The 27,988-nt window shown below is 42.5% G+C and overlaps 1 protein-coding gene across 3 annotated transcripts in view; it reads right to left on the bottom strand.

Annotated features, from left to right (window-relative positions):
* vps50 (VPS50 EARP/GARPII complex subunit) overlaps positions 1-27,988 on the bottom strand; it is a 421,495-nt gene that overhangs the window by 375,590 nt on the left and 17,917 nt on the right. For 2 of the 3 annotated variants that reach the window (XM_061983218.1, XM_061983220.1), the window contains exons 3-4: positions 7,653-7,775; positions 5,367-5,438 (exon numbers count right to left, since the gene is read on the bottom strand). In XM_061983218.1, coding sequence (XP_061839202.1) covers positions 5,367-5,438; positions 7,653-7,775 — 195 coding nt within the window. The remainder of the gene's footprint in view (positions 1-5,366; positions 5,439-7,652; positions 7,776-27,988) is intronic. The other variant, XM_061983219.1, reaches the window with a different exon arrangement.

Genomic DNA, 27,988 nt, shown 5'->3' with positions numbered 1-27,988 from the left:
TATTTCCCAATTGGTTTAACTGCCACCCGCAAAAAAAAAAAAAAAAAAAAAAAAAAAAATATATATCTAATTAATCCGCCCGACCCGACCCGCGAGCGGATAAAATCTTATTTTTTTAAATTTCATCCGCCCGATCCGCGGATAATCCGCGGACTCCGCGGTTGTGTCCGCAAACCGCGCATCTCTAATGTAAACAAACTCCGGTGAGTTCAAAGACCGCCAAAATTAGTAGGACAAAACGGCGCTCGCCAAATACTCGAATCAGTGAAGCATGTTTAATATAAACAGTGTGCTTTGTAACAATTAGGGATGCTTGTGTCATGTTTGTCCTCCTACAGAAACCGTATTAAAACAAAAAATTGATTTTTTCTTTTCTTTTTCCATTTTTCATACATTTTTAAAAAGCTCCAGAGAGCCACTAGGGGCGGCGCTAAAGAGCCGCATGCGGCGCTCTAGAGCCTCGGGTTGCCGACCCCTGGTTTAAGCATTAGACACCTTTTTACCTGCACGCTGCCTCCCGCTGTTTCCGACATCTACAAAGCTATTAGCTACCTGCTGCCACCTACTGATATGGAAGAGTATTACACGGTTACTCTGTCAAACTCTTGACAGCACCGACACTCAATAACAACACATAATTTGCATACTATAATTACTGGTTTGCAAACAATATTTTTAACCCAAATAGGTGAAATTAGATAATCTCCCACAGCACACCAGACTATCTGGTGTGGTTGAAAAACACTGAATTAGAGCATATGAATGGAAGTTAAAAAAAAAAAGGCATTTATGCCCCACCTGGTGTAAAGGTCACCACACGTCACTGATACCGAGCGACATGGCTGCAGAGTTTTGGCCAGACTTGTCAGTGGAACAGTTGCTGAGAAGCCTCTAAGCTAAGTGTGACATATTAAGGCCGGGGGAAGCTAGTCCATGGGTTTTACACACGCATAGGTCAATGCCACAGGCCACATCAAGTCTTCTTCAAGTTCTCTCAATTTACCCACCGCTTGGCAACTGGCATGTGTCATCGCCAGGGGGGAAATACTCGGGGAACGGGCTCAAAAGGGAGGCACAAGTCCTCGTGGTGAGAGATGCATTAAAATGGTGGCAAATCACTGTACTACAGGTGAAACTACAAACATTTAAATATTGTGCAAAGGTTTGTTTATTCTAGTAATAGGATTTACAAAAGTTCAACTTATGTCATAGCATACCTGCCAACTTTTGAAATCAGAAAAACCTAGTAGCCAGGGTCCAGGGGCCGCAGGCCCCGGTAGGTCCAGGACAAAGTCCTGGTGGGGGGTTCCTTCGCCCCCCGACGCAAAATGATTATTAGCATTCAGACAGGTTAAAATGTTGCTAAAAGCATCACTTTTCTATCAGTCACAGTGACTTTTCAAAACAAAAATATTACAGCAAAAATCATATGGGTTGATTGACATGTTTATTCTGTAAGCTAACTTCAATAGTTTGAAATTATTTTGACAGTTAATGCCAGTTATCCTGTCAACCTTTCACAAGACTTCAATTTGTTCATTGAAAGTATAAACAGTATAAACACTTTTTACAGTAAACAAATGGTAAAACAGTACTAAACAATTCCATTATTAACTTTCTGTCCAAGCTTGTATAATCTACTGCCTTGTTCAATTGTAAAAAATATTCTGTGCCTAAAATTCACATTTCTATCACAATTATCATACTGTTAACATGGTAAGCTAACTTCATTAAAATTAATAGTCCTGTCAATAGCATGGAATTACAATTCAAATGTAGTTTTTTTGTAAGCCTTTCAAAAGAATTCAAAATATGAAAAATTCATGAAAATTAATTGAGGCCATCAGACACTTGAAAAGTGGCACATCACATCTCTAATGTAATCATTTGAACTTTTCAACAGAAATAGCACTGCAAAAATATTAAGGACATACTTCTGTATTTTGGTAGTTATGCTGTCAACATTTAACAAGATTTCTTCAACTTGGACTTGAAAGCATAAATAGTATAAACACTTTTAACAGTATAACAGTACTAAACAATTCCAATAGATAACATTGGTGTCATTACCTTTTTGTGGCTAAAATCCAAATTTAGCAACGGCATTAGACTTGTGTTTTTTTGTCCCAACGTGGTCTTTTACATCGCTAATTCCTCCGTGTCCGATCGAAAAATCTTGTCTGCACAAGGTGCAATTCGCGTAGTTTTCACCCTTTTTGGAACGGATAATTATTCCCGGATAGGCTTTTGAATATTCTTCACGGAATGACTGCGGTTTTGTTTTCGGTTTAAGACTCGTTTGCGATTTTTCTCCGGTTGATTCCATGATCGTTCGCTCGTTTGGAAACAATGGGCAACAGGTGCCTCGTGCTTGGCAGCGGTGCTATAAATAGCCTTGCGCATGGCATTCGGAATGGCTCGATAGGAAGTTACGGGAAACCGTGTCGATTGTCATTGTTGTTACGCGATTTCGTGAATAAAACTTAAAAAAAATAAAATAAATGTAATTAATGAAAAACCGTATTTTTTATCACTGCAACCGTAACCCGGAATAGGTTGATGAAAACCGTACTAATTACGGGAAAACCGGAGTAGTTGGCAGGTATGGAATAATACACAAAGTGTGCTACTATGAACATACCAATCCATTATTTATAAGTTCTAATGTGTTAAAATGTTCAGATATTGTGTTTTTAAAAACAATGGAAATTATGTTTGGAGTAAAGAATAACAGCCTTCCAGCTTGTATTCTTAGGATATTTCAATTAAGAGGAGAAAACTATAATTTGCTTTGGTGCCCTAAAATATGAGCTCTCCTTTGAAAGGGAACATTATCACCAGACCTACCTTGATGTTGCAGAAAAAAGACCATATATTTTTTTAACCGATTTCCGAACTCTAAATGGGTGAATTTTGGCGAATTAAACGCCTTTCTAATATTCGCTCTCGGAGCGATGACGTGACGTCACATCGGGAAGCAATCCGCCATTTTCTCAAACACCGAGTCAAATCAGCTCTGTTATTTTCCGTTTTTTCGACTGTTTTCCGTACCTTGGAGACATCATGCCTCGTCGGTGTGTTGTCGGAGGGTGTAACAACACCAACAGGGACGGATTCAAGTTGCACCAGTGGCCCAAAGATGCCAAAGTGGCAAGAAATTGGACGTTTGTTCCGCACACTTTACCCACGAAAGCTATGCTACGACAGAGATGGCAAGAATGTGTGGATATCCTGCGACACTCAAAGCAGATGCATTTCCAAAGATAAAGTCAAAAGAAATCTGCCGCCAGACCCCCATTGAATCTGCCGGAGTGTGTGAGCAATTCAGGGACAAAGGACCTCGGTAGCACGGCAAGCAATGGCGGCAGTTTGTTCCCGCAGACGAGCGAGGTAAACCCCCTGGATGTCTTGGCTCACACCGTCCCTTATGCCACCGAAGATGATCAAGAGAATATCGACCCTAGCTTCCCTGGCCTGCTGACATCAACTCCAAAACTGGACAGATCAGCTTTCAGGAAAAGAGAGCGGATGAGGGTATGTCTACAGAATATATTAATTGATGAAAATTGGGCTGTCTGCACTCTCAAAGTGCATGTTGTTGCCAAATGTATTTCATATGCTGTAAACCTAGTTCATAGTTGTTAGTTTCCTTTAATGCCAAACAAACACATACCAATCGTTGGTTAGAAGGCGATCGCCGAATTCGTCCTCGCTTTCTCCCGTGTCGCTGGCTGTCGTGTCGTTTTCGTCGCTTTCGCTTGCATACGGTTCAAACCGATATGGCTCAATAGCTTCAGTTTCTTCTTCAATTTCGTTTTCGCTACCTGCCTCCACACTACAACCATCCGTTTCAATACATGCGTAATCTGTTGAATCGCTTAAGCCGCTGAAATCCGAGTCTGAATCCGAGCTAATGTCGCTATAGCTTGCTGTTCTTTCCGCCATGTTTGTTTGTGTTGGCATTAGAGATGCGCGGTTTGCGGGCACAACCGCGGAGTCCGCGGATTATCCGCGGATCGGGCGGATGAAATTTAAAAAAATTAGATTTTATCCGCGGGTCGGGTCGGGCGGTTGAAAAAAAAAGAAAAAGATTTTAAATAGATTCAGGCGGGTGGCAGTTAAACCAATTGGTAAATATATATACATAGTTAAATGTTGTTACCCACATACGAAAAACGAGCAGGCACCTGCAGCATATGCCACAACAGAAGAAAAAAAAAAAAGAAGAGATGGACACTTTTACGGAGCGGAGAAGGGACGCCTCGCCGGGGTCCGGGACCGAGGCCCCTTCCCCCGAGAGGGCCCCACCGGGAGCCGTAGCTGAGGCGATCCGCGAGAAGGGCCCGACGCACGTCCAGGGTCACCACCGCGCCCACCGCACGACACCCTGCCTCGTCCGCCTTCGCCGCGGCCGGCGTCACGCGCAGCAGGTAAGCAGCTTACCTGCCCGCCACCCCCGTGGCCGGGGGCTCGTAACAGGGGTCACTCCGCGCGCTCCGCCCGCGCAGCTTACCTGCCCGCCACCCCCGTTGCCGGGGGCGCGTAACAGGGGTCACTCCGCGCGCGGTGCGCTCACGAAAGGGGTGGGGCTCACCCTGGTTGATATAGACAGCAGGACGGTGGCCATGGAAGTCGGAACCCGCTAACGAGTGTGTAACAACCCACCTGCCGAATCAACTAGCCCTGAAAATGGATGGCGCTGGAGCGTCGGGCCCATACCCGGCCGTCGCCGGCAGCGAGACGCGCTTGGAGGTGCGCTCAGCGCGGCTCCCATATGATTGCGCACTGGTGTGTGTCTGGGTCGTGACAGCGTGGCACGCGAATGTCTGTGCTGCATTGGATCAGTCTCCTTTCTTTAACAGGCAAAAGCTTTATAACCTCACTAATGCCTTGCATCGTCTATATTAGATATATAACAACGGGCGGGTGCGGGCGGATGCGGTTCTGATTAAATGTTAGGTCGGGTGGATGGCGGATGGTTGACGACTTTCTGATGCGGTTGCGGATGAAATAATTGCCTATCCGCGCATCTCTAGTTGGCATCACTATGTGACGTCACAGGAAAATGGACGGGTGAATATAACGATGGTTAAAATCAGGCACTTTGAAGCTTTATTTAGGGATATTGCGTGATGGGTAAAATTTTGAAAAAAACTTCGAAAAATATAATAAGCCACTGGGAACTGATTTTTAATGGTTTTAACCATTCTGAAATTGTGATAATGTTCCCCTTTAAGGCAACACTTGCCTTGACCTTAAAAAGTTCAAATTCGAGGCCTGTGATAGTATGGATTCAACACAGGGTTGATCGATTTTCAGTATTCCTGTGCTCATATCCAAAGAAGTCTTTAGAGTGTGTCACTTACTGCTGCCTGCTGTTTCTTCAATCGGTCTTTGTACTCTTCCAACTCCAACAGGTTGAGTTCGGCTGGGAGCTTCTAAACACACAGAGAAACAAACCAGAAAAGTACGTTTATTTACAGTGCATCCACTGGCAGATGCTGCTGAGAGTTTTGCAGAAACACGGTGACACTAAGGCTGAAACGACGCGTCGACGTCATCGGTTACGTAAATACGTCGACGCCGTTTTTGTGCGTCGGCGCGTCGCATATTTACATCACACTACTGTCATGGCGGAGCGCAAAGCAGACGATGCGAGCGAGGGGAAAAAAGCACGCCAAAAGTCGTCAAAAGTGTCGGAGTATTTCAATAAACGGCCTAATAATGTTGTTGTATGCACACTGTGTCGAGCGGAAATGGCCTATCATAGCAGCACAACGGCTATGAACGAACATTTGAAAAGAAAACCCCCGACAGCGTTCTTGCCATCACCATCAACAAGTCAATCGTCCGCGTGCGTATACGTTGTCATTATTACACAAAAACATGAATGTGTCATTTGCATCTGCGTTGTAAATTCATAAACTAAAGCACCGTTTGCTCTGAGAGGCGCGTTTGGCGTGCCTGTTCAGTGTTTAAAAAGACGCGCTCCTCTTTAACGCTGTGGAGAGGCGGCGGCGGCGGCGGCGAGCGAGCGAGCGGCGAGGCGGGGCGCGCCGGGAGCGACGCCGCAAGAGACAGGGGACGACGAGCGAGCGAGCAAGAGGAGCTGAAAAGCGAGGAAAGAAAGAGAAAAGAGTTGGAAGAGAAAAGACTTTGTGTAAAATTAAAAGATTGTAAACCTGGCAAAGCCGTCTGGCGTTCAGTCTGTCGGTCCTGAAAGAACCCCACGGCACAAGACGTGTCACAAACGCTAACGTTAATTAGTTGTGCAAATACCTTTTACAACATTAACAGTTACATATACTATGTACAAACAACAATTAACTTTCACTTTAATCATACTATCATTGTTGTGTTATTAAGCAAAATAAGCAATACTTTTACTTTTGTTGAAATGTTTACACTGTACACTTTTTTGTATTGGATGTTTAGCTTTATTTTTGCACATTTTAGCAAATAAGCAATACTTTTACTTTTGTTGAAATGTTTACACTTGTTACAGAATATTTCCGTTTTGCACTTTTTTGTATTGGATGTTTATCTTTATTTTTGCACATTTTAAAGCAAAATAAGCAATACTTTTACTTTTTAAATGCTTATACTATTCCAGAATATTAAGATTTGCACTGGATGTTTACTTTTATATTTGCACATTAAAAAGCAAATAAGCTACTTTTAGTTTTGTTAAATGTTAAAGTTTTAAATGTTTACATTGTTACAGAATATTTTGTCATGTTGTTGTCAATGTTGACTGAGTGGCCATACTTTTTTTTTTGTAAATAAAAGCCATGCCTTTTGAAAAAACTGGCCTACATTTATTTTTTCCTCTTCATTTTAAATAAAAAAAATAATCGGTAAAAGGAAAAATAATCTATAGATTAATCGAAAAAAATAATCTATAGATTAACCGATTAATCGAAAAAATAATCTATAGATTAATCGATAGAAAAATAATCGTTAGCTGCAGCCCTAGGTGACACACACACACACACACACACACATCCATATATGCATGGCGCTGCTTCAAAACACAGAAGTTCTAACTAAGTAGAAGCATGACGAGTTTGAGGTGTTTACAGAAAAGTATCTAAACTGCAATAGACACCCGATGAAGCATTCAAATGAGTTGAATGTTTTTCCTTCCATTCCATAACAAGTAAATAATTTGCTTTATAAGATCATATATGGGGAGGAAGAAGGCGTTATTTAGTAAACAGCAAACAAACTCAGCTGGGTAAAGAAGATATTACAATTCCATGCCCCAGAGGATGATAGGTAATTACTTTCCCCTTGATTGAGAGTCTCATTTCAGGTGGTGTGGTGAGACCAAGATAAATCTAATGAGATTTCACACCCTCCTTCTGTTCAGTGGACACAATCCATCAGTCTGCATGTCAACGGATCGCGGCGTAGGAGAGGAGGAAGTGGCAGCAGCTCAGGTGAGAAACCAGGAAGATGGGCTTCAAAGCGCAGGAAACCATCGCGAGTTCAGATTGCGAATATCGCAGGAGGTGGGCTGGATGGAATTACTCTTGTATCAAGGGAGGGCGGGACCGGTGAGTCAGTCACTTGTCGTTCATTTTACAGGGCAGTGAGTTGTCATTCACTCAATAATTCAAGCACTCAAAACAAAAAGTAGTTTTTATGACCTCCAGTTCGTGCTGCACCATATCAAAAGAGTCGTTAGAGAAGTAGACCTCCTCGATGCTCTCAATCATCTCCTGCTCGGCCAGGGGGTCGATGGGCTGCTCCCGGAGCTCCCGCAATTCCTCCTGAAACACACAATTATCACAAATAGGAGTCAAGAAAACACATACGTTTGTCATTTGGAAACAGGAACACGATGAAAATCAAACAAAAGAGGGAGAACTGGGTAAGAGATGCCAGGCTGAGGTTAAGGTCCTTTAATGCAGTGTTTTTCAACCACTGGTCTGGTGTGTCGAACCTCGGATTCAGGAGGAACAGTGTGGTTTTCGTCCTGATCGTGGAACTGTGGACCAGCTCTATACTCTCGGCAGGGTCCTTGAGGGTGCATGGGAGTTTGCCCAACCAGTCTACATGTGCTTTGTGGACTTGGAGAAGGCATTCGACCGTGTCCCTCGGGAAGTCCTGTGGGGAGTGCTCAGAGAGTATGGGGTATCGGACTGTCTGATTGTGTCGGATCAGTGTCAGAGCTTGGTCCGCATTGCCGGCAGTAAGTCGTACACGTTTCCAGTGAGGGTTGGACTCCGCCAAGGCTGCCCTTTGTCACCGATTCTGTTCATAACTTTTATGGACAGAATTTCTAGGCGCAGTCAAGGCGTTGAGGGGATCCGGTTTGGTGGCTGCAGGATTAGGTCTCTGCTTTTTGCAGATGATGTGGTCCTGATGGCTTCATCTGGCCAGGATCTTCAGCTCTCACTGGATCGGTTCGCAGCCGAGTGTGAAGCGACTGGGATGAGAATCAGCACCTCCAAGTCCGAGTCCATGGTTCTCGCCCGGAAAAGGGTGGAGTGCCATCTCCGGGTTGGGGAGGAGATCTTGCCCCAAGTGGAGGAGTTCAAGTACCTCGGAGTCTTGTTCACGAGTGAGGGAAGAGTGGATCGTGAGATCGACAGGCGGATCGGTGCGGCGTCTTCAGTAATGCGGACGCTGTATCGATCCGTTGTGGTGAAGAAGGAGCTGAGCCGGAAGGCAAAGCTCTCAATTTACCGGTCGATCTACGTTCCCATCCTCACCTATGGTCATGAGCTTTGGGTCATGACCGAAAGGACAAGATCGCGGGTACAAGCGGCCGAAATGAGTTTCCTCCGCCGGGTGGCAGGGCTCTCCCTTAGAGATAGGGTGAGAAGCTCTGCCATCCGGGGGGAGCTCAAAGTAAAGCCGCTGCTCCTCCACATCGAGAGGAGCCAGATGAGGTGGTTCGGGCATCTGGTCAGGATGCCACCCAAACGCCTCCCTAGGGAGGTGTTTAGGGCACGTCCGACCGGTAGGAGGCCGCGGGGAAGACCCAGGACACGTTGGGAAGACTATGTCTCCCGGCTGGCCTGGGAACGCCTCGGGGTCCCACAGGAAGAGCTGGACGAAGTGGCTGGGGAGAGGGAAGTCTGGGCTTCCCTGCTTAGGCTGCTGCCACCGCGACCCGACCTCGGATAAGCGGAAGAAGATGGATGGATGGATGGAAGAAAGAAAGAAAGAAATTCTGTCCATTGTACATGGTAATTGCTATATATTGTATATATTATATACAAATATAATGTAATATAATATGTCAGTATACATCATATACTGTATATATAATATGTAAATATTACATATATGTTATATTTTATATTGCTACTACAGTACATTTTAGTCTACTTTATACCTGCATTATCCTTTCCATCCTTACACGTTCCACTGAGCTACTGTGTGGAACGAATTCCCTTGTGGATCATTGAAGTTTGTATAAGTCTAAGTCTAAGGACAAAGTGAGAGAAGGGGTGGAATGAGAATGAGATGGAAAAACAAGGAGAGGATAAGGGGAGATGCGGAGTGGGAGAAGCAGTGTGGCCCGGGAGAAGATTGCAGCCTATTTCACTGGGCCGTCGTCATGGAGGGTATCAGTAGGCGTTGGGAGGAACAAAGACAGCAAAGGAATGACTGACAAAAATACCAAATATTCCTTCCCTTCGTGGCATCTGTGAGAACCGTTATGTGTGTCGTCGATTAACATGTCGTGCATTCGCCGAGGCTTATTGCTGCAAAATCTTTAAACCTTCAGACAGCGTTAATGAGGAGCAATACAGTCGCAGGTCAATAACCAAGTGTGAGGTATGCTTGTGTGTGCAGTAGAGATGCGCGGTTTGCGGGCACAACCGCGGAGTCCGCGGATTATCTGCGGATCGGGCGGATGAAATTAAAAAAAATTTGATTTTATCCGCGGGTCGGGTCGGGCTGTTGAAATAAAAAAAAAATAGATTTTAAATAGATTCAGGCGGGTGGCAGTTAAACCAATTGGGAAATATATATACATAGTTAAATGTTGTTACCCACATACGAAAAACGAGCAGGCACCTGCTGCATATGCCACAACAGAAGAAAAAAAAAAAAAGAGATGGACACTTTTACGGAGCGGAGAAGGGACGCCTCGCCGGGGTCCGGGACCGAGGCCCCTTCCCCCGAGAGGGCCCCACCGGGAGCCGTAGCTGAGGCGATCCGCGAGAAGGGCCCGACGCACGTCCAGGGTCACCACCGCACCGACACCCCGCCTCGTCCGCCTTCGCCGCGGCCGGCGTCACGCGCAGCAGGTAAGCAGCTTACCTGCCCGCCACCCCCGTGGCCGGGGGCTCGTAACAGGGGTCACTCCGCGCGCTCCGCCCGCGCAGCTTACCTGCCCGCCACCCCTGTTGCCGGGGGCGCGTAACAGGGTTCACTCCGCGCGCAGTGCGCTCACGAAAGGGGTGGGGCTCACCCTGGTTGATATAGACAGCAGGACGGTGGCCATGGAAGTCGGAACCCGCTAAGGAGTGTGTAACAACCCACCTGCCGAATCAACTAGCCCTGAAAATGGATGGCGCTGGAGCGTCGGGCCCATACCCAGCCGTCGCCGGCAGCGAGACGCGGCTCCCATATGATTGCGCACTGGTGTGCGTCTGGGTCGTGACAGTGTGGCACGCGAATGTCTGTGCTGCATTGGATCAGTCTCCTTTCTTTAACAGGCAAAAGCTTTATAACCTCACTAATGCCTTGCATCGTCTATATTAGATATATAACAACGGGCAGGTGCGGTTCTGATCAAATATTACATCGGGTGGATGGCGGATGGTTGACGACTTTCTGATGTGGTTGCGGATGAAATAATTGCCTATCCGCACATCTCTAGTGTGCAGCATGAAACAAGGTCAAGTTGCAGAACAACTGCTTACAGTACGACTTCAAAAGAATGATCAAATCCCACCCATGCCGCCATATGGCGCTTAGTATAGATGTAAAAATAAAGCCAAAATTAATTTCTAAACTACAAACCCCAAACGCAGTGAAGTTGTCACGTTGTGTAAATGGTAAATAACAACAGAATACAATGATTTGCAAATCATTTTCAACTTATATTCAATTGAATAGACTGCAAAGACAAGATACTTAACGTTCGAACTGGTGAACTGTTATTTTTTGCAAATATTAGCTCAATTGGAATTTGATTGCCTGCAACATGTTTCAAAAAAGATGGCACAAATGGCAAAAAAGACTGAGGAATCAGAATACCTTTATTGTCATTGTATGGAAACAACGAAATTGGACAGCAATCCAGCTCAGTGCTTTTAAAACAACCTACAAAAAATAGTCTTAAGACAACAAACAATAATAAAAACATTTAAAATTTAAAAACATAATAAAATGTTAAAAACATATTGCACATCAGATCTCTATCGGAGGTAAGCAAGTTAATAAAGTGGTGAGTGTTCAGGTAAGTGCAGAGTTTAGGGCAGGGGTCGGCAACCCGCGGCTCTAGAGCCGCATGCGGCTCTTTAGCGCCGCCCGAGTGGCTCCCTGGAGCTTTTTCAAAAATGTATGAAAAATAGAAAAGGATGAGGGGAAAAAAAATATATTTTTTGTTTTAATATGGTTTCTGTAGGAGGACAAACATGACACAAACCTCCCTAATTGTTATAAATATTTGGCGAGCGCTGATTTGTCCTACTAATTTTGGCGGTCCTTGAACTCACCCTAGTTTGTTTACATGTATAACTTTCTCCGACTTTCTAGGACGTGTTTTATGCCACTTCTTTTTCTGTCTCATTTTGTCCACCAAACTTTTAACGTTGTGCATGAATGCACAAAGGTGAGTTTTGTTGATGTTATTGACTTGTGTGGAGTGCTAATCAGACATATTTGGTCACTGCATGACTGCAAGCTAATCGATGCTAACATGCTATTTAGGCTAGCTATATGTACATATTGCATCATTATGCCTCGTTTGTAGCTATATTTGAGCTCATTTAGTTTCCTTTAAGTCCTCTTAATTCAATTTATATCTCATGACACACTATCTGTATGTAATATGGCTTTTAATTTTTTTGCGGCTCCAGACAGATTTGTTTTTGTATTTTTGGTCCAATATGGCTCTTTCAACATTTTGGGTTGCCGACCCCTGGTTTAGGGCAATAACAGCTCTTGGATAGAAACTGTTTTTCCATCTTTTTGTCTTTGCTTTGATGGTCTTGTAGCGCCTCCCTGAGGGCAAGAGTTCAAGCCAGTGGTGACCTGGGTGGGATGAGTCCCTGAGGATGCTGTTTGCAACAAATCATATCCAACAATTGCGACAACGACTTTTTACTGTCAACTGAGTTTCGTTTTTTTCATTTCTGCTGGTGGTGTGCCTCTAGATTTTTTCAATGCAAAAAATGTGCCTAGGCTCAAAAAAAGGTTGAAAAACACTGCTCTACTGCTCGCTAGTGTTAGCATATCTGAGTTATTGTGCAGAAATAACTACAAAAGTACACTTCATTCATTAACCGTGTTACAAAAATATCAGTTAGAATAATACATAACGTTGGATATAGAGAACATTCAAACCATTTATTCATTGAATAGAAAATACTGAACTTCCACGACATAGTGAATTTGCAAACAGCTAAAATTATGCACAAAGCAAACTACAATCTGCTACCCAAGAATTAACAACAATTCTTCTCTACAAAAGAGGAGAAATATAACCTTAAAGAAAAATTTTATTTAAAACATTTGTTCGCACGTACAACACTTAAGACCTTCAGTATATGGAATTAAATGATGGAATGGATTAAGCAAATAAATCAAACAATGTACTAATATAATCCACTTCAAGTAACTCTTCACACTTAAAGTGTTTACAAAGTACAAAGAAGATAAACATTCTGAATTTATTTCATCCATCCATTCATTTTCTAGATAACCTTACTTATCTCACCTTATGAAATATAATTTACTTCACTAATTATTATTTATTTATTTTTATTGTTATTACTTATGGAGTATATTGTGAATAAATGGAGAACAGGAAGTGAACAAAAGTGTTAGCAACTGCTATGTAAACTGCTAAAAGGGTTCTTCTACAAGGGCTGAGGTTCTAACTGGAACCATTTGCTTCTGAAAAACCCTTTCCCGAAGAAAGGGTTTTTCAAGGGTTCTTGGTAACGCTAATGGTTCCAGTAAGAACCATTTTGATCCAGAGAACCCTTTAAAACCCCTTTTCTGAATAATTGGTTTTAAAAGGGTTCTCACTAACACTAAGGGTTCCAGTAAGAACTATTTTGATCCAGAGAACCGTTTTTGGAAGAAAGAGTTCTTCAGGGATTGTTGAAAGCATGGGTAAGATCCTGTGTCACCAGGGACATACTTCCTGATAACATTTGCCAATAATGGTGCCTATCTTTAAATAAATGTTTTTCTCATTAAAATGTTTTGAATGTTTGTTCAATGTCAACATGATAAATGACCACAATATAATATGAACTAAACTGATCTGTAGAATACAATATGGTTCTTTATAGAACCCTCAGAAGACAAGACGGTTATCGGTGAAAACCTTTGAAAAGGGATGTTTTTAGAACCCCCTGTGTCAGGTCTAGATGAAACCCTTGAAACATGAAATAGTTCTTTGTGGAACTCCCTGTGTGAGTTCTAGATGAAACCCTTGAAACATGAAAGGGTTCTTAGTGGAACTCCCTGCATAGGTTCTAGATGAAACCCTTGACAAACGAAAGGGTTCTTAGTGGAACTCCCTGTGTGGGTTCTAGATGAAACCCTTGAAATACGAAAGGGTTCTTAGTGGAACTCCCTGCGTGGGTTCTAGATGAAAGTCTTGAAATACAAAAGGGTTCTTAGTGGAACTCCCTGTGTGGGTTCTAGATGAAACCCTTGAAATACGAAAGGGTTCTTAGTGGAACTCCCCGTGTGGGTTCTAGATGAAACCCTTGAAACATGAAAGGGTTCTTAGTGGAACTCCCTGCATGGGTTCTAGATGAAACCCTTGACAAACGAAAGGGTTCTTAGTGGAACTCCCTGTGTGGGTTCTAGATGAAACCCTTGAAATACGAAAGGGTTCTTAGTGGAACTCCCTGCGTGGGTTCTAGATGAAACCCTTGAAATACGAAAGGGTTCTTAGTGGAACTCCCCGTGTGGGTTCTAGATGAAACCCTTGAAACATGAAAGGGTTCTTAGTGGAACTCCCTGCATGGGTTCTAGATGAAACCCTTGACAAACGAAAGGGTTCTTAGTGGAACTCCCTGTGTGGGTTCTAGATGAAACCCTTGAAATACGAAAGGGTTCTTAGTGGAACTCCCTGCGTGGGTTCTAGATGAAAGTCTTGAAATACAAAAGGGTTCTTAGTGGAACTCCCTGTGTGGGTTCTAGATGAAACCCTTGAAATACAAAAGGGTTCTTAGTGGAACTCCCTGTGTTTGTTCTAAATGAAACCCTTGAAATACGAAAGGGTTCTTAGCGGAACTCCCTGTGTGGGTTCTAGATGAAACCCTTGAAACATGAAAGGGTTCTTGGTGGAACTCCCTGCGTGGGTTCTTTGTAGAACCTCTCATGGGGGGTTCTGGGTGGAACCTTACACACACAGTTCTAGGTAGAACCCTCCAAAAGGGTTCCAGGTGGAACCTTTATAAAAAGGTTCTACCTGGAGCCAAAAAGGGTTCTCCTATGAGGACGAGCCGAAGAACCTTATATGGTTCTACTTAGCACTTTTATTGTATGTGTGATGCATCATGTTGTATGCATGCATGTGTGATGTATCATGTTGTATGCATGCATGTGTGATGTATCATGTTGTATGCATGCATGTGTGATGTATCATGTTGTATGCATGCATGTGTGATGCATCATGTTGTATGCATGCATGTGTGATGTATCATGTTGTATGCATGCATGTGTGATGTATCATGTTGTATGCATGCATGTGTGATGCATCATGTTGTATGCATGCATGTGTGATGTATCATGTTGTATGCATGCATGTGTGATGTATCATGTTGTATGCATGCATGTGTGATGTATCATGTTGTATGCATGCATGTGTGATGTATCATGTTGTATGCATGCATGTGTGTGATGTATCATGTTGTATGCATGCATGTGTGATGCATCATGTTGTATGCATGCATGTGTGATGTATCATGTTGTATGCATGCATGTGTGATGTATCATGTTGTATGCATGCATGTGTGATGCATCATGTTGTATGCATGCATGTTCCAAATAAACACAAACTCCTAAAACTCCTAACTGCAATAAAACCCAGAAAATAATGCAAGTGTCCTCACCAGTCCACAACATTTCATTCATTTGAAAATATGATTTGGCACCAGAGGAGAGGACACGTTATCTTCCAAATAACAGAGATATGTCCTCTAAACTCTTCTAATATCTGGGGCTATGGCAATCCATCACACAACTGACACCAAAAGTCCAAAAATGTCAGCTTGCCAAAAGGTGAAGCTGGTGAGCAGCGAAACACAAAGAAAAAACAAACATCATCAGAATTCATAAGGCTGCGTATATATTATATTTGAGTGAACGCATGAATAAAACATGTCACGTTCTGGAAGGTAAAAATGCTGAGTGTGACTTTTTCCACGTATGCGATCAATACATCGAGGCATCAGCACATTCAAATCTAACGCAAACAAAACAAGAGTTGAGAAGGTCGGATGTGGGATTATGGGATATAAAGGCATATATTCATCACGTCTTATCAAACAGTAAAGAGCATAGGTGCCAAAACTTCTTGCCTCCAAGGGGAAAAGCTAAATTGTGCCAAAGATTTCTTCAACTTGGACTTGAAAGCATAAATAGTATCAACACTTTTAACAGTATAACAGTACTAAACAATTCCAATAGATAACATTGGTGTCATTACCTTTTTGTGGCTAAAATCTACTTGTATCGCTAGCAACGGCATTAGACTTGTGTTTTTTTGTCCCAACGTGGTCTTTTACATCGCTAATTCCTCCGTGTCCGATCGAAAAATCTTGTCTGCACAAGGTGCAATTCGCGTAGTTTTCACCCTTTTTGGAACGGATAATTATTCCCGGATAGGCTTTTGAATATTCTTCACGGAATGACTGCGGTTTTCTTTTCGGTTTAAGACTCGTTTGCGATTTTTCTCCGGCTGATTCCATGATCGTTCGCTCGTTTGGAAACAATGGCAACTGGTCCCTCGTGCTTGGCAGCGGTGCTATAAATAGCCTCGCGCATGGCATTCGGAATGGCTCGATAGGAAGTTACGGGAAGCAGTGTCGATTGTCATTGTTGTTACGCGATTTCGTGAATAAAACTTTTTTTTTAAATATATTTTTTTAATTAATGAAAAACCGTATTTTTTATCACTGCAACCGTAACCCGGAATAGGTTGATGAAACCCGTACTAATTACGGGAAAACCGGAGTAGTTGGCAGGTATGTTTTTTGTAAGCCTTTCAAAAGAATTCAAAATATGAAAAATTCATGAAAATGAATTTAAGCCATCAGACACTTGAAAAGTGGCACATCACATCTCTAATGTAATCATTTGAACTTTTCAACAGAATAGCACTGCAAAAATATTAAGGACATACTTCTGTATTTTGGTAGTTATGCTGTCAACATTTAACAAGATTTCTTCAACTTGGACTTGAAAGCATAAATAGTATAAACACTTTTAACAGTATAACAGTACTAAACAATTCCAATAGATAACATTGGTGTCATTACCTTTTTGTGGCCAAAATCCGAAAAACGTTGAAAGTTTTCCACTTGTATCGCTAGCAACGGCATTAGACTTGTGTTTTTTTTGTCCCAACGTGGTCTTTTACATCGCTAATTCCTCCGTGTCCGATCGAAAAATCTTGTCTGCACAAGGTGCAATTCGCGTAGTTTTCACCCTTTTTGGAACGGATAATTATTCCCGGATAGGCTTTTGCCCAACCAGTCTACATGTGCTTTGTGGACTTGGAGAAGGCATTCGACCGTGTACCCCGGGAAGTCCTGTGGGGAGTGCTCAGAGAGTATGGGGTAACGGACTGTCTTATTGTGGCAGTTCGCTCCCTGTATGATCAGTGTCAGAGCTTGGTCCGCCTTGCCGGCAGTAAGTCGGACACGTTTCCAGTGAGGGTTGGACTCCGCCAAGGCTGCCCTTTGTCACCGATTCTGTTCATAACCTTTATGGACAAAATATCTAGGCGCAGTCAGGGCGTTGAGGGGATCTGGTTTGGTGGCTGCAGGATTAGGTCACTGCTATTTGCAGATGATGTGGTCCTGATGGCTTCCTCCGGCCAAGATCTTCAGCTCTCACTGGATCGGTTCGCAGCCGAGTGTGAAGCGACTGGGATGGGAATCAGCACCTCCAAGTCCGAGTCCATGGTTCTCTCCCGGAAAAGGGTGGAGTGCCATCTCCGGGTTGGGGAGGAAATCTTGCCCCAAGTGGAGGAGTTCAAGTACCTCGGAGTCTTGTTCACGAGTGGGGGAAGAGTGGATCGTGAGATCGACAGGCGGATCGGTGCGGCGTCTTCAGTAATGCGGACGCTGTATCGATCCGTTGTGGTGAAGAAGGAGCTGAGCCGGAAGGCAAAGCTCTCGATTCACCGGTCGATCTACGTTCCCATCCTTACCTATGGTCATGAGCTTTGGGTCATGACCGAAAGGACAAGATCACGGGTACAAGCGGCCGAAATGAGTTTCCTCCGCCGAGTGGCGGGGCTCTCCCTTAGAGATAGGGTGAGAAGCTATGTCATTCGGGGGGAGCTTAAAGTAAAGCCGCTGCTCCTCCACATCGAGAGGAGCCAGATGAGGTGGTTCGGGCATCTGGTCAGGATGCCACCCGAACGCCTCCCTAAGAAGGTGTTTCGGGCACGTCCGACCGGTAGGAGGCCACGGGGAAGACCCAGGACACGCTGGGAAGACTATCTCTCCCGGCTGGCCTGGGAACGCCTCGGGATCCCCCGGGAGGAGCTGGACGAAGTGGCTGGGGAGAGGAAAGTCTGGGCTTCCCTGCTTAGGCTGCTGCCCCCGCGACCCGACCTCGGATAAGCGGAAGAAGATGGATGGATGGATGGGCTTTTGAATATTCTTCACGGAATGACTGCAGTTTTCTTTTCGGTTTAAGACTCGTTTGCGATTTTTCTCCGGCTGATTCCATGATCGTTCGCTCGTTTGGAAACAATGGCAACAGGTGCCTCGTGCTTGGCAGCGGTGCTATAAATAGCCTCGCGCATGGCATTCGGAATGGCTCGATAGGAAGTTACGGGAAGCAGTGTCGATTGTCATTGTTGTTACGCGATTTCGTGAATAAAACTTAAAAAAAAAAAAATAAAATTAATTAATGAAAAAACGTATCTTTTATCACTGCAACCGTAACCCGGAATAGGTTGATGAAAACCGTACTAATTACGGGAAAGCCGGAGTAGTTGGCAGGTATGATATTGTCATTATATGGAAACAACGAAATTGGACAGCAATCCAGCTCAGTGCTTTTAAAACAACCTACAAAAAATTGTCTTAAGACAACAAACAATAATAAAAACATTTAAAATGTAAAAACATAATAAAATGTTAAAAACATATTGCACAGCAGATCTCTATCGGAGGTAAGCAAGTTAATAAAGTGGTGAGTGTTCAGGTACGTGCAGGGTTTAGGGCAATAACAGCTCTAGGATAGAAACTGTTTTTCAATCTATTTGTCTTTGCTTTGATGGTCTTATAGCGCCTCCCTGAGGGCAAGAGTTCAAGCCAGTGGTGACCTGGGTGGGATGAGTCCCTGAGGATGCTGTTTGCAACAAGTCATATCCAACAATTGCGACAACGACTTGTTACTGTCAACTGAGTTTTGTTTTTTTAATTTCTGCTGGTGGTGTGCCTCCAGATTTTTTCAATGCAAAAAATTTGCCTAGGCTCAAAAAAAGGTTGAAAAACACTGCTCTACTGCTCGCTAGTGTTAGCATATCTGAGTTATTGTGCAGAAATAACTACAAAAGTACATTAACCGTGTTACAAAAATAATTTAAAAAAAATGTTTTTAATTAATGAAAAACCGTATTTTTTATCACTGCAACCGTAACCCGGAATAGGTTGATGAAAACCGTACTAATTACGGGAAAACCGGAGTAGTTGGCAGGTATGTAAATAATATTATTTGATGTTTTATGCTAATGTATTCATCATTTCACACATAAGTCGCTCCTGAGTATAAGTCGCACCCCCGGCCAAACTAGGAAAAAAAACTGCCACTTATAGTCCGGAAAATACGGTAAATATTTGCCCAGGTGCTGAGAGTCTGCAGAGAGGCAGCACATGTGCAACTCGTATGACTGCATCCAAGACTGCGTATTTATACCAGATGATATCAGACAATACTGCTGACTAAGCTGTAATGTATCTCAATGACTTAAGCACTATGAGGAATATTCATACAAAGTGATTTGGAGGGTGTGAATGAAGCAGTCGTGTGTGTGCGTGTGTGTGTGTGTGTGTGTGTGTGTGTGTGTGTGTGTGTGTAAGTTGAATCAGCTGAAGAAGTGAGCAGGAGCCCCCGGGGAAATGTGTGGGTGAGTGTGTGAGATTGAAAACGAGAGGTGAAGGCGGGGAAAATCACAGCCCACCATAAGAACGGTGGGAGGGAAATCAGCTGAAATGAGAGGGAAAGTGAAAGGGGGAGGGTGTGATGCTGATGCTGAGGCTGGATGACTCATTGCTGGTGAAAGTTAGAGCAGAGGGAATATAAGACAGACGGATGAGCCAAACAAAGGAGAAAAGATGTGTCTCTTCTGTGAAACTCAGTCCCCTCCTCTTCTACCTGCAGTCATGCACATCTCCAACTGGAAATGGATAACCCCCCGCACTCGCTTCCACGCGTGTGACAGCCAAACGTCCCTTTTCCCACCTCCAACCAGGCGGGGCGGACAAATAAACAAACCGAAGCCCTCGTTCTCTGTGCAAATTAATGACAATCGGATGTCTTTTTTGAAGGAAATTGCAAATGTATTTGCATCTAAAATTGTGGGACACTATCAAATTGATTATCAAAAGTCTTGACAACATGCCAACCTGCTGAAACAAGAGTTCAAAACAACTTTTACGGAAATGAGAGTGTGTGAATGTGAGTGTGAATGTTGTCTGTCTATGTGTTGGCTCTGTGATGAGGTGGCGACTTGTCCAGAGGGTGTACACCGCCTTCCGCCCGAATGCAGCTGAGATAGGCTCCAGCACCCCCCGCAACCCCAAAAGGGACAAGCGGTAGAAAATGAATGGATGGATAGGAGACAGAGATCAAGGTTAAAGCGCTTGTTAGCGTCCAAGACAAGCATTCATTTAAATGAAGAGTATTGACAGGGGGGAAAAAAATAAAAATCTGTAAAAAAAAACGTCTCCAAATTACATATAGTACCCCCCGCGACCCTAAAAGGGACAAGCGGTAGAAAATGGATGGATGGATAAAGAGTTATGGTGATTGAAAAGATGTACACAAGCAAGTAACAACTGGAAAAGCCAATAGTGTTGAGTAAAGCAAGGGCGACCCCTGCTGGCAGAACAGAGTAGCACACGTAATACACATTCTTGGATGATACTTTTCTCCAAATAAATGACAAAATAATCACTTCAGTGCTTCATAAACTTAGTCATAATCAGAGGTGGGTAGAGTAGCCAGAAATTGTACTCAAGTAAGAGTACTGTTACTTTAGAGATTTATTACTCAAGTAAAAGTAAGGAGTAGTCACCCAAATATTTACTTGAGTAAAAGTAAAAAGTATGTTGTGAAAAAACTACTCAAGTACTGAGTAACTGATGAGTAACATACACACACATATCATATATATATATATATATATATATATACATTGATATATACAGTATATAATTTATATTTATTTATTTTGCCGTTTTTGTTTGCATGTTAAAGGTGTTTTAATGAATATACATGCATGTTTAACACATATAGATTCCTTTCTTTCATGAAGACAAGAATATAAGTTGGTGTATTACCTGATTCTGATGACTTGCATTGATTGTAATCAGACAGTATTGCTGATAACGTCCACATTTTCAAGTGGAGGAGAAAAAAAGTTCCTCCTTTCTGTCTAATACCACATGAAAGTGGTTGGTTTTTGGCATCTTATTTGTCCAGCTTCCATATTCGTTTTTATACACTTTACAAGAAATACATTGGCGGCAAACTCCGTAGCTTGCTAGCTTGTTTGCGCTGGCTTTCGGAGACTCTTATTTTGAAAGCGCAGGCGCGATGGAGCGGCACTTTTATTGTGAAGACAGGAACTGTGCATTCAGTCTTTAGGCTTTTGACGGGATGTACGGTTGAAATAAAAAAGGGTCTTTTTTCCTTCACACTTTTGATTGATTGATTGGAACTTTTATTAGTAGATTGCACAGTACAGTACATATTCCGTACAATTGACCACTAAATGGTAACACCCGAATAAGTTTTTCAACTTGTTTAAGTCAGGTCATGTGACCGCCTGGCCCTGTTTGATTGGTCCAACGTCACCAGTGACTGCATCTGATTGGTGGAACGGAGTGAACGTCACCAGTGACTGTATTTGTTGAAACGCAGGCACTATGAAGGTCTGTCTGACAGACCAAAACAAACAAAGCGTGCATTAACAGATCGATAAAAATTAGTAGCGAGTAGCGAGCTGAATGTAGATAAAAGTAGCGGAGTAAAAGTAGCGTTTCTTCTCTATAAATATACTCAAGTAAAAGTAAAAGTATGTTGCATTAAAACTACTCTTAGAAGTACAATTTATCCCAAAAGTTACTCAAGTAGATGTAACGGAGTAAATGTAGCGCGTTACTACCCACCTCTGGTTATAATTTATCCTTAAAAAAAATTAAAAAATCCAGCATTAGGCTACGTCAATTTTATTTACGTGTACTTGTTTGACATTGAATCATTAACTGAAAAGAAAAAAATAAAGTCATACGTTTTTTTTTTGTTTTTTTTTAAATCAGGATTTGGATTCTGTTATTTTCAATGTTATTTATCGCCATTAGTATCACTATTTTATGTGTTTATTAATTTACATAATATTTTGACATATTTGACATGTTTTATAAGTTTTTTGTTGTTTCTTAGGCGGCGTTAAATTGGAGTTATTCTCTCGTGTGGATGCCGCAGAAGCAGGGTTGTCCCGATACTAATGTTTCGGTACCGGTACCAAAATGTATTTCAATACTTTTCGATACTTCTATAAATAAAGGGGACCACAAAAAAATGGCATTATTGGCTTTATTTTAACAAAACTACATCAAACATATATTTATTATTGCAATTTAGTCCTTAAATAAAATAGTGAACATACGAGACAACTTGTCTTTTAGTAGTAAGTAAACAAACAAAGACTCCTAATTAGTCTATGCAGTAACATATTGTCATTTATACACCTATTATTTTGTACACATTATAAAGGACAAGCTGTAAAAATGGATTATTAATCAACTTGTTCATTTACTGTTAATATCTGCTTATTTTCTGTTTCAACATGTTCTATCTACACTTCTGTTAAAATGTAATAATCACTTTTTCTTCTCTTCTTTGATACTTTACATTAGTTTTGGATGATACCACACATTTAGGTATGGATCCGATACCAAGTAGTTACAGGATCATACATTGGTCATATTCAAAGTCCTCATAGTTCCAGGGACGTATTTTCTGAGTTTATAAACATACCGTATTTTCCGCACCATAAGCCGCCCTGGGTTATAAGCCGCGCCTTCAATGAACGGCATATTTCAAAACTTTGTCCACCTATAAGCCGCCCCGTGTTATAAGCCGCATCTAACTGCGCTAAAGGGAATGTCAAAAAAACAGTCGGATAGGTCAGTCAAACTTTAATAATATATTAAAAACCAGCGTGATGTGGGCGCGCATGGAGTCGTATATCAACATGGACGGAGCTGCGTGAAAAAAGCCACCCGGTCTCTTCGCGTAAACTTCCCTTAACCACTCGCTCATCTTTTCTTCATCCATCCATCCCTTCGAGTTAGCTTTTATGATGACGCCGGCTGGAAAGGTCTCTTTTGGCAAGGTCTTCCTTTTGAATATCACCATGGGTGGAAGTTTCTGGCCATTAGCATGGCAAGCTAGAACCACAGTGAAGGACGACTTCTCATTCCCTGTGGTGCGAATATTCACCGTACGTGCTCCCGTTGTATCCACAGTGCGGTTCACAGGAATATCAAAAGTCAGTGGAACCTCGTCCATGTTGATAATGTTCTCTGGCCGGATCTTTTTTTCAGCTATCTTGTTTTTACAATATGCACGGAAAGTAGCCAGCTTTTCTTGAAAGTCTTTAGGCAGTTGCTGTGAAATAGTAGTCCGTGTGCGGATGGAGAGATTGCGTCTTTTCATGAACCGGAAACCTGTCGCTTAGTAGGAGCCATTTTGTGGTCTTTACAGATGTAAACACACAAATGAAATGAAACGCAATATCCGGGGGCTTCTTCTTCTATGGGGGCGGGTGGTTGCTTACAGTAGAAGAAGAAGCGCTTCCTCTTCTATGGGGGCGGGTGCTTACCTTGGCGGTTGCTTACCATAGAAGAAGAAGCGCTTCCTCTTCTACGGGGAAAAAAGATGGCGGCTGTTTACCGTAGTTGCGAGACCTAAACTTTATGAAAATGAATATTAATATTAATCCATATATAAGGCGCACCGGGTTATAAGCCGCACTGTCAGCTTTTGAGAAAATTTGTGGTTTTTAGGCGCGGCTTATAGTGCGGAAAATACGGTAATAGGATTTTTTTTTAAAGATTTTGTGACAGTAAAAAATATCGATGTAATCGACCAGATACGCTGTTGTACTTGGCATCATTACAGTGGATGTCAGGTGTAGATCCACCCATGGCGTTTGTTTACATTGTGACGCCGGTGAGCTATTGTATCCTCCTACGGTGTGTAGTGAAGCATGTTTAGCTATCCCTCAACCTGCTTGTAAGAAACTTACTTTTATTGTGATTAGTGATTTAGAAGTAGCTAAAACACTGCAGACTGCGGATGGATGTTTGCCATGTCTTAAAGCACCTCTTCCTGAGGGTGTTTCAGTGTTATAACTTCACCTTTATCTTAAGTTTTTAAGCCAAAATGCGTCCATTCTCCCTTTTCCGTCTACACACTGTGTCTGCTTGTAAGTACTGTCGGAGGCAGATATTTACATATATACGAATTTAAGTTGTACTTCTTCCATTTCTTTGTCATATTTGAAAACAGCTCGTGTTTTCCACTTCTTCTCTTGATGCTCTGTCAGCAAGCAAACTGTGTGTGTTAACCTTGGGTTCTTTGGAATGTATTATGGCTAGGGAGACATTGTGCTTGTGTTATGGCTAGGGAGGGGGAAGGAAAGAGAGGTTTTTGGCGTTGGGAAGACATACCATTTTGGGGAGGCGCAATAGAATGTTCTATGGTTAGACTGGTCTCAATCAATGTATATTGGCAAAGCTTTGAAAATATACAACAAAATACCTATTCTGTCTCTGGTGTTTTTTTCAACTCAGCTTTAAGTGTCGGAAAGAACTTGGGAGCGAATTGTGACTTGAATTCCCTGGGAGGAACAACTGGTCCAGAACGCAACAGTACTCTGTGTGCGCGCGCTGCCGAACATGCTCCTGTGCTCGTAAAACCAGCAATGTCACGACATGATGACGCGAACTGGTACTTTTCAAACAGAGTATAGTAGCGTTTTTTGATTCATTGTACTAGTACTTGTATACCGTACAACCCTACGCAGAAGTGGCTTTTTTCCCCTCAATTGGTGAGTATCGTATTTTCCGCACTATAAGCCGCACCTAAAAACCACAAATTTTCACAAAAGCTGACAGTGCGGCTTATAACCCGGTGCGCCTTATATATGGATTAATATAAATATTTATTTTCATAAAGTTTCGGTCTCGCAACTACGGTAAACAGCCATCTTTTTTCCCCGTAGAAGAGGAAGCGCTTCTTCTTCTATGGTAAGCAACTGCCAAGGTAAGCACCCGCCCCCGTAGAAGAGGAAGCGCTTCTTCTTCTACGGTCAGCAACCACCCGCCCCCGTAGAAGAAGAAGCGCGCGGGTATTACGTTTCATTTCCTTTGTGTGTTCCATGTTGATATACGACTCCATGCGCGCCCACATCACAGATGGTGTCAAAAAACAAGTGAAGCACACAAATACAACACTCGCCGTCATTCCGGGTGGATTAACCAAAGAACTCCAACCGCTCGATATTGGTGTCAACAGGGCATTTAAAGCACGACTGCGAACGGCGTGGGAACAATGGATGACCGAAGGCGAACACACCTTCACTAAGACAGGGAGACAGCGCCGGACGACATACGCCAACATCTGCCAGTGGATCGTAAATGCCTGGGCGGATATTGCGGTCACAACTGTGGTCCGAGCTTTCCGGAAGGCAATGACTTCGACGAGACGGAGCCGGCCATTTTGGATCCCGTATTCGCCCAACTTTTTAATTCGGACACCGAAGGAGAAGAATTCGAGGGATTTATGAATGAAGAATAACTTCAGAAAGTGAGCGTTATGTTTATTTTGTGTGTTGTGACATTAACGTTCGAGCAACATTAAGTTATTGATGTTATTGCTCTGCACTATTTTGAATTTTACTATGTTTGTGATTGCACATTTGCACATTACCGTACATTTTGGGAGTGAACAGAGTTGTTAGAACGCTGGTTTTTAATATATTATTAAAGTTTGACTGACCTATCTGACTGTTTTTTTGACATTCCCTTTAGCGCAGTTAGATGCGGCTTATAACACGGGGCGGCTTATAGGTGGACAAGGTTTTGAAATATGCCGTTCATTGAAGGCGCGGCTTATAACCCAGGGCGGCTTATGGTGCGGAAAATACGGTAGTGTATATCTGCATTATTCTCCTCTTTGGACTATTATTGTCAACATGTAAATAAGTCTGAAAAGTTGGGAATGCAGAAGAAGAATTCACCAAAACGCCATAAACATCGAAGTTTTGCTACATTCCTCCTTGTCCTCCATGTTTGTGAGCGTGACCTACGCACCATTTGCCCATCTTCATTACCCACTAACGGGCCAGATGTTGCGGCTGACTCCTGGTGGAGGATAAATGATTTGCATCATGACTCAGAACACATGAATGGTGCCAAGCAGTGAGCGTGATAACAAAAATAAAGCCCGGTGTGCAAACATATGGCCGAGTGTAATGATGGTCTTGTGGTGTGCAGAGCAGCGTGTTGAGGAAGTTTCCCACAGTGGCCTCGTGTGGGGAAAAAATGTCCAATTTTTGGAGAGAAATGTTATTTTATATGGAACACTTGCATAATATCAGATAGAAAAAACAACGGCATTATGGTGTTAATGTGCCAAAACAATCAATATTTCATTGTGTGGATGCTCCAAAGCATATGGTTTTCTACACCAAAATTCACCTATTTATTCTTCTACTTCTTCTCCAGGAATTCCCTTGACAGATTCCAAAAATTTCCAGATCTCAGGAAACAGAGTGGACCGACACCAGCAGATGACATGGCACCCCAAACCATCACTGATGGTGGAAACTTTACACTAGACTTCAGGCAACGTGGATCCTGTGCCTCTCCTGTCTTCCTCCAGACTCTGGGACCTCGATTTCCAAAGGAAATGCAAAATTTGCTTTCGTCAGAAAACATGACTTTGGACCACTCAGCAGCAGTCCAGCTGGTGTCGGTCCACTCTGTTTCCTGAGATCCAGGGTCAACGCAGCCGTCTACCAGCAAGTTTTAGAGCACTTCATGCTTCCTGCTGCTGACCTGCTCTATGGAGATGGAGATTTCAAGTTCCAACAGGACTTGGCGCCTGCACACAGCGCAAAATCTACCCGTGCCTGGTTTACGGACCATGGTATTTCTGTTCTAAATTGGCCCGCCAACTCCCCTGACCTTAGCCCCATAGAAAATCTGTGGGGTATTGTGAAAAGGAAGATGCAGAATGCCAGACCCAAAAACGCAGAAGAGTTGAAGGCCACTATCAGAGCAACCTGGGCTCTCATAACACCTGAGCAGTGCCAGAAACTCATCGACTCCATGCCACGCCGCATTAACGCAGTAATTGAGGCAAAAGGAGCTCCAACCAAGTATTGAGTATTGTACATGCTCATATTTTTCATTTTCATACTTTTCAGTTGGCCAACATTTCTAAAAATCCCTTTTTTGTATTAGCCTTAAGTAATATTCTAATTTTGTGACACACGGAATTTTGGATTTTCATTTGTTGCCACTTCAAATCATCAAAATTAAATGAAATAAACATTTGAATGCATCAGTCTGTGTGCAATGAATAAATATAATGTACAAGTTACACCTTTTGAATGCAATTACTGAAATAAATCAAGTTTTTCAAAATATTCTAATTTACTGGCTTTTACCTGTATATATATATATATATATATATATATATATATATATATATATATATATATATATATATATATATATATATATATTTTTTTTTTTTAATTTTTTTTTTTATTATTATCTTTATATTTTTTTTAATACACTGTAGCACTTTGAGGTTGTTTACTCAATGTAAAGTACTTTTTACAAATAAAATCTATTATTATTATTATTATAGTGCAAATTTTATTTGTGGCGGGCCGCCACTGAACGTACGGGCAACACTACATATTATAGAAATACCTGAAATACCTCACACTGAAATAGCTAACACTGAATAGCAGAAGTCAAAGGTCACAAGTACATGTTTCAGAGTTGCTTCCTGTGACTGATTGTGTAACCGTGCCAAAAAAAAAAAAAAAAAAAAAAAAAATTTGACTACAGCAGAACTTATTTCACACTTTGAAGGAGTCCTTAAGTGAAACAAATGTGAGGCTTCAGTCTCGTTTTAGCAACTTTGAATTGAAATGCAATGAAGCATTGGTAGCAAGGCGATGGCGTACACCTGGTATTCAAGCAAGCTGTGTTATGAAACACAAAAAAAACAAGTGGTGGGCGGATTGATCCAAATACCGTAGTACTGTACCGCAATTTAC

The sequence above is a fragment of the Nerophis lumbriciformis genome, linkage group LG21 (assembly GCF_033978685.3).
Source record: "Nerophis lumbriciformis linkage group LG21, RoL_Nlum_v2.1, whole genome shotgun sequence".
Lineage (NCBI taxonomy): Eukaryota > Metazoa > Chordata > Actinopteri > Syngnathiformes > Syngnathidae > Nerophis > Nerophis lumbriciformis.
This window is presented reverse-complemented; position numbering and strand designations above follow the sequence as displayed.